Consider the following 6,385-nt stretch of genomic DNA (forward strand, 5'->3'; position numbering starts at 1 on the left):
CTGGCACCACAGAGAGTACCAGCAATTTTTATTTTGTTAATTTCTCCCGGAAGTTTACGAAGTTTTAGAAAAAGGGAAGTAGGGCGTTCACTCCAAAAAAAAACCCCTTTCTATGAAATGGAGTGTGTCGGTAATCAGTGTGCACTATCCCCTGAAATCAGAAATAAATTGGAAATGGGGGGGGTTTAGGTAACACTGCGAACTGAATAATTAATTTCTGCAGCTTTGCTTATCCTCCATAAATACAAAGTAGCTCCTGAAAAACATGTGATAAATTTATCCACTGTTTTGAAGACTTGGTTTTGTTTTTGAACCAGTAAGTCATACCATTTCAGGCCTTTTCCGCCCAGTTAGATATTAGGCACAAAACTATTTTTTTCTGTATTTAATACATTTTCCACTAATATGTAAATGCACTGGTCCTCCCAATAAGAATGCTCACATTACCTGGCCCTAAATCTTCTTTCTAAGCATCCTGAACGTCCACAGTTTTCTGCCACTGGGACTATGGCCGTAATGTTTATTATTTTAATTTTATACAAATACTGACTGGAACACTAAATATAATCCAAACTGAGAGGCGAATGAGTTACCTTTATGATTTTAGCATCAAAATAATTGAACTACTGACTTCATCAACTAATGGAAACATCGCCAACCATGAGTTGAAACAGAATTCAGCAAAAAAAGTGTTGGTTGGGAAAACAGCTTATTTTTTCAACAGCTATTTATAAATTAAAACATTTCTTTTCTAATACGCTGTAAGTCTTGTGCTATACACCAGTTCTGGCAAAAGGTCCAGTTATTTTTCACATTAATTTAAAAAGAAGTCAAAGCGAAGAACATGGTTTGTAGATATCTAGTGTGAAATAACGCTAAAATGGAAAATTGAAGCAATGTTGCCTTAACCCAACCTTACGTCAGTTTACCTGTCCATAATGTACCAGACAACACATAAGTAACCTCTAAAAGAGCACATTTATTTCAGTGCGCATATGTTAAACATATATTCTCGAATCTTTTTAAAGCCAAAGTATTGTGCAATGGTGTAAACTTTTAATAAGTGTTGCTTGTGATTCATAGCCAGACCTTGATGTTTAGCGTAAATATTTTGTTTTAAAATTGGGTTTTCGGGGCATTGTATTTGCATGCTTTCAAGCAGACAGCGAATTCCTATCCAAGGTACCCACTTCTGCAAACTCTGGAGTTGTAAACGTTACCGATATGTCTATACTATAGTTCAGACGTGCTTTCCAACATGGACTTTTGAATAAGTTACATAGCCACTAGTCAGTTAAAGAGCTCTTGAAAGAACTGGAGTTATTTTGTGAAATGCTTAAGAGTGGTGAAACATAGAAAGTCTCATAAAAGATCGCTGGGAAGTGAAAACAACGTCTTAAAGTGAAAGTTTGCCTCTTCTGAGTCCCATCAATCAGCAAGGCTCCAGAGAAAACAATCCGTACCATTTGATTTGTTACGAACAAAACATTTTGTTTCCTGTTTTGGGAAATGCTGCCATGTCCTTAGTAGTTTCATGTTGGGGTAGGCCTGTGATCTGTCCTTTAATCAGGTTTGTAGGGGTTCCCAAAGAACGTCCCACTGCCTCTGTATCCAAGATAACGCCTTTGGTGGTAGCCCAGGAAACGGTGGTATTGGTTAGTGCCTGGTTCAAAGTGCTATGTCTGAGTAGCGGGTCGTGGAAAACCCCATCGACCCAATTCCTTAGGGTGGTTACTGGCGAATCTTGTCGATCCAACACGCTGGTGGGCATAGAGGCCAGCGGAGACGAAGAGGAGAGAGCCTGTTGGTGCCTTTTCAACATGCAAGATGGATATTCAGTTTGGCTCAAAGAAGTGGCGGTTTGAGCGAGGGACCAGATGCGAGGTTTGTTGTCCAGCATCTGCTGACTGTGCTGTTGTGGCGGGAAGCAGAGCTTCGACTCACACCCCCTCTGCCTTCCTGCCAGGAGGTCTTGCTCGGAATTTGCCATCACTCGCTTGAGACAGTCCTTGACCTTTTCTGAGTGGCGGTCTGCCGGTGTTGGCAGGGCTATCTTTACAGAAACCTTCTTGCACTGGTCAATCGGGCAGTCGGAGACCCTGAGCTGAGTGCTGTCCATCTGCTGAAATGGCCCTTTCAGTTCACACTCATCACTTTCTGTCTCAATCCCATCAAAGTCATCCAGGTCACTCAGCTGCAGTTCTTTATCTTCTTTGCATGTGGTATCTGTCAAAAAAAAATACAGATTCAGAAATGTGAAGAGAGCTTTGCAAGGTTTTGATTGATTTGAACCGCTTATAATCAATTTGCATTAATTAACAACCCACTAGATATTATGATATTTTCATTCCAATTGTTTTGCTGATTGTATATATATATAGAAAACATTCCTAAATGTTATTGTCCCAGCAGTGTTTTCTTATCTGTGCGAGGCACAGTACCAATAGTACAGCATTAAGTAAATTATTTAATGTTAGATCTATGCGTATAGCGCCATCGGATTTTGTCTACCGAAATGAATACAGTGAAAGCGAACCATCACTGTGCTTGTCTTCCGGGCTTCTGTCATTTGGACTTTCAACGTCCTCCTCTCCATAAGTTTTCTTGTCGTCCGTGCATTTATTCCGGGGCGACCAGGTCATTTTGTTCTCTTTCTTCAGTCTCCTCCTGGCGTTGGCGAACCAGGTGGAGACCTGGGTCAGGGTCATCTTGGTGATGATGGCCAGCATGATCTTCTCCCCTTTGGTCGGGTACGGGTTCTTCCGGTGCTCTTGCAGCCAGGCTTTGAGAGTGCTGGTCGTTTCCCGTGTTGCATTTTTACGCCTGGCTCCTGCATCCACGGCACCATATCTGAGTTTAAAAGCAGCACATTATCAACATGCAGACCATACTCAGGGTTTTTTTTTAACACTTCGGCTTAAAATAGGGATTCTGAACTCCATGAGTACTATAGTGGCTTGCCTTTGAGGACGCCATTGATAAGCTCTCTTCTTCGTCAGTAATTCGTTGACAAACACAAACGGATTTTTAATGAAGCAACAATATTAAAAAAGATAACACAGCAGCACATTACTGGGGAAATTGGATCTGTTAAAAAAGTAAGGATTTCGCTTCATCAACCTCCGTGTTGTTTAGGTGCCATGTTATTCTGTCTACATTTTATTCTGTCTTTAAAATGATAAGATCCAGATATTTCTAACCAATGAGTGGAATATAAAACATGAGTAACTCACCTCTGCGTGCCATGTGTGAAGATCATGGGTAGTGCGCATTTACTTTCACATAGGTAATTTATTTAGCTCTGGTGTCTGACAGTGGCGTGTAGGCTCTTGAAATATAATATTGATCCCCGTTGTGATAAAATATACGATTGAAAGGGCGCCAGCTAAATTAAATAGAAGCCTAACATGCTAATATAATGGAAAATTTCCGGATGAATAAGGGTTACAGTGATGAGTGCGAGGAAGCGGAGAGTTGAGGAGGAAATGTAGCTAGTCAGGTCATCGTCTCTCTCAGTCTGCTTTCGAGGAGCATTCATGTCCCTAAACCTGTCGGAGGGCTCGCGTTTTTGCCACATACTTTGAGTCTAATCGTCCAAATACAGCCCACTGTACAATCATGTCCTCCATTCTCTGACAAAATGGCAAAAAAAGAGAGTTTAAATAAAACACGCATTTCCACTTCAATATTTAATGAAACTTATGAGGAAAAGTCACACACTATTGAAGCGTTAAAGTGATTTGTGGTTTTTTTTGACAACCTTGAAACCAGTAACTGCGCCTATACACGCTATTTTTTTTTCTAATCTATAAAATGGACATGTACCATTGTAAGAAGGGACTTGCAAATTGAGAAGGTTTGATCAAACCAATATGTAAATCACGAACAACTAAAAACCGAAGCACTTCTGGTCGTTTCATGGTGAGTGGTTTCGGTGTTTAAAAGTACTTTCCATTTACCTACATTTAATAGTCTGCTTGGCTTTTTTAGCATATCCAAGAAAATTGTAGATTGTACTTCAATGCTGTAGTTTGAAAGTTACGCACATCTGCACTAACGTACATTTCTCAGAAATAGCTATTGGAGTATGTTTCCAAAATCGATGTTTCCTTACAAAAAAAAAGTATATATCATGACTAGGATCACGAATGTACAGAGTCCAGGATGCTCGGTGAATATCATCATGCGCACCTGTCATACTGATACTGTCCCAAGCTCGGATCATATGGATAATAGGCAGCTGCCTGGGTGATTCCCGCATGCGCAGATCCTGCTGCATCCTTGGTGTCAAAAGGACTCTGAAAGAGACATGTTGGCATATCTTGACTTCATCGCCAGCACTTTTATTTAATGCAAAATTCTGCACTGATTTGTTCTGATCAGCAAAAGAGAAAGAGACAGCATCAAAACTCTCCAAACAACAGCAGGTTACAACTAGATAAACAATAAGAATACAGTGACCATCTGACATTTATTTGCACATAATTTTTTAATGCTTTAAATTATGGTGTTTATTTTGTTCAGGTGTATCCTGAGACAAAGACATAAATTGTATACACAGTTCGAACCGTTTATTTTACCTTCGAATGCTTCACTTTTGTTATAGGAATTAAATTTCTGGAAAGCCTTTAATTGAATGTTTACGGATCCTCACATCTTACTATCTGGGAAATGATACACAATGCCACGTCCAATTATAACTTAGGCTTTTTTTTTGGCCGCTGTATTCAAAACGGATTATGTTTTCAGTACATAAATGGACTTGAGGGACTGAAGATGCCTTTAGTTAAAACACTTACTTAAGCAAAACGCACTGACCACAAATGCTTCCAAGTTAAGGATCCGTGTTCGAATTCTCTCAAACACAACGTTCAGTGAATATTTCACAGACCCACACACATTGTCGTGAACTAAAGGCCCTTCAGCTGAAAATTGCGAATTTCAAGTCAATATTGGAATATTGGTGCATTTACAACCCAATGCAGCCTTCAAGTGAAATATTTAACGTTTGGGGATATTTAAAAAAAACAATGTTAGTAACACTAACAACACATTTTCAGGGCTTTGCTTGCAGACAGTAATGTGTAAGAGTGATGGAATGTTGCCTAACAGTGAATAGTGCAAGTTAACTCTCAGGAATTCTCAATTTTACTTTGAGATCAAGTTACTTGAGTCTATCGATACGCGGCATGTTCAATACGTTAGGCTAATATCCAACTGATGCAATTTACTAGTGCCGACTTGCTCTGATTCAAAGGAGAGAGCAGCTATCAACCCAAGTCGATGGGCTGGCCTGACAGTCAAACCTTCACCGTTGAAACATTTTGGCTTGCCCAATCCTGAATTGACAGCGGTAACAATAGTGACCAGAGGATGACTTACCAGTGAATAGAAAGCAGAGGGTTCTGTCCCATAGGTGACATAGTTGCCATACCCCTGGTTGGCGGCATACGGACTCCCATACATGCCGAGGGCAGCAGCCGAGTTGAGCTCATGTCTGGCTGTGGCCAGTAGCCTGCTCTCGTACATGGGACAATAGACAGGGGTTTGAGCAGAGGCGGCAGCCCCTGAATCAACCAGCGTCCTGCCGCTGGACTCACAGCACGTAGTCAGGGGGTTGGTGGTCATCAGAAACTATAAAGAAAAAAGATAAATAATAATAAAAGAAAACATATATAAATTGGGATCGGTCCTTCTGACTATCTCAGTGGAATTGTAATATTCCTCCTTAAGCGAATGTGTATTTTCCCTTCACTTTACACACTCTCTTTAGACCAACTTCGCTCCTTCAAATCATGCATTTGTTATTATTATCACCATGGACAGTAAACTTAACGCACGTCCTATTTTATCCTTATTGAAGTGAAAGCAGGATCAGCCCGCGGGCGCAGCAGGAGTGCAAAAGCCGAAACAATCAATTAGCCCGTGGAACGCGGTCCGAGCAATTGAAGGATCGATCGGACCTACCTGAGGTGCTGATGTGTAGGGATATCCGAACTGCGGGTACGACATTGTCCAAGCCACCCAACATCCAGGCAAGGGAGAGAAAGAGAGAGAGAGAGGCAGGGAGAGAGAGAGAGAGAGAGAAAGCTGCCTGGTCTCCTCCACCCGATTGCAGACGGCTCGATCTCACTGATTGGCAAGCGCGCACAGGCTCCGAGATGCTCGATAGGGTGAGGCAAAACGGCACATTTAATTTATTTACATAAAACTTCAAACTTTACTTTCTCCCCAGTGTTGCATCCGGATGCCAGTTTTGCAAGATGACTGAGCGTTGCAGTTCGTTGGGGAGGCGGTGGTGGTGGTGGGGGAACTGGAAGTTGGGGGTGGGGGTGGGGACCGGGGTGTTAACTGGGGCTGGGGGGGGGGGGGGGGGGGGGGGAAT

The 6,385-nt window shown here is 41.7% G+C and overlaps 1 protein-coding gene across 2 annotated transcripts; it reads right to left on the reverse strand.

The window, feature by feature from the left end:
- Positions 1–1,416: 1,416 nt before the first annotated feature.
- irx4b (iroquois homeobox 4b) lies at positions 1,417–6,054 on the reverse strand. 2 transcript variants are annotated; one of them, XM_060825325.1, is made up of 5 exons: positions 5,968–6,054; positions 5,383–5,634; positions 4,192–4,298; positions 2,537–2,850; positions 1,417–2,226 (listed from the first exon to the last, which is right to left on the reverse strand). In XM_060825325.1, exons 1-5 carry the CDS (start codon positions 6,010–6,012, stop codon positions 1,475–1,477), a joined length of 1,470 nt encoding a protein of 489 aa, XP_060681308.1. In that variant the 5' UTR covers positions 6,013–6,054; the 3' UTR covers positions 1,417–1,474. The 2 variants fall into 2 exon arrangements, with proteins under 2 accessions (XP_060681308.1, XP_060681309.1); XM_060825326.1 differs by having other exon boundaries at positions 2,126–2,226; positions 2,512–2,850.
- Between the last annotated feature and the right edge of the window lie 331 nt (positions 6,055–6,385).

The sequence above is a fragment of the Hemiscyllium ocellatum genome, chromosome 5, assembly GCF_020745735.1.
Source record: "Hemiscyllium ocellatum isolate sHemOce1 chromosome 5, sHemOce1.pat.X.cur, whole genome shotgun sequence".
In the NCBI taxonomy this organism is placed as follows: domain Eukaryota; kingdom Metazoa; phylum Chordata; class Chondrichthyes; order Orectolobiformes; family Hemiscylliidae; genus Hemiscyllium; species Hemiscyllium ocellatum.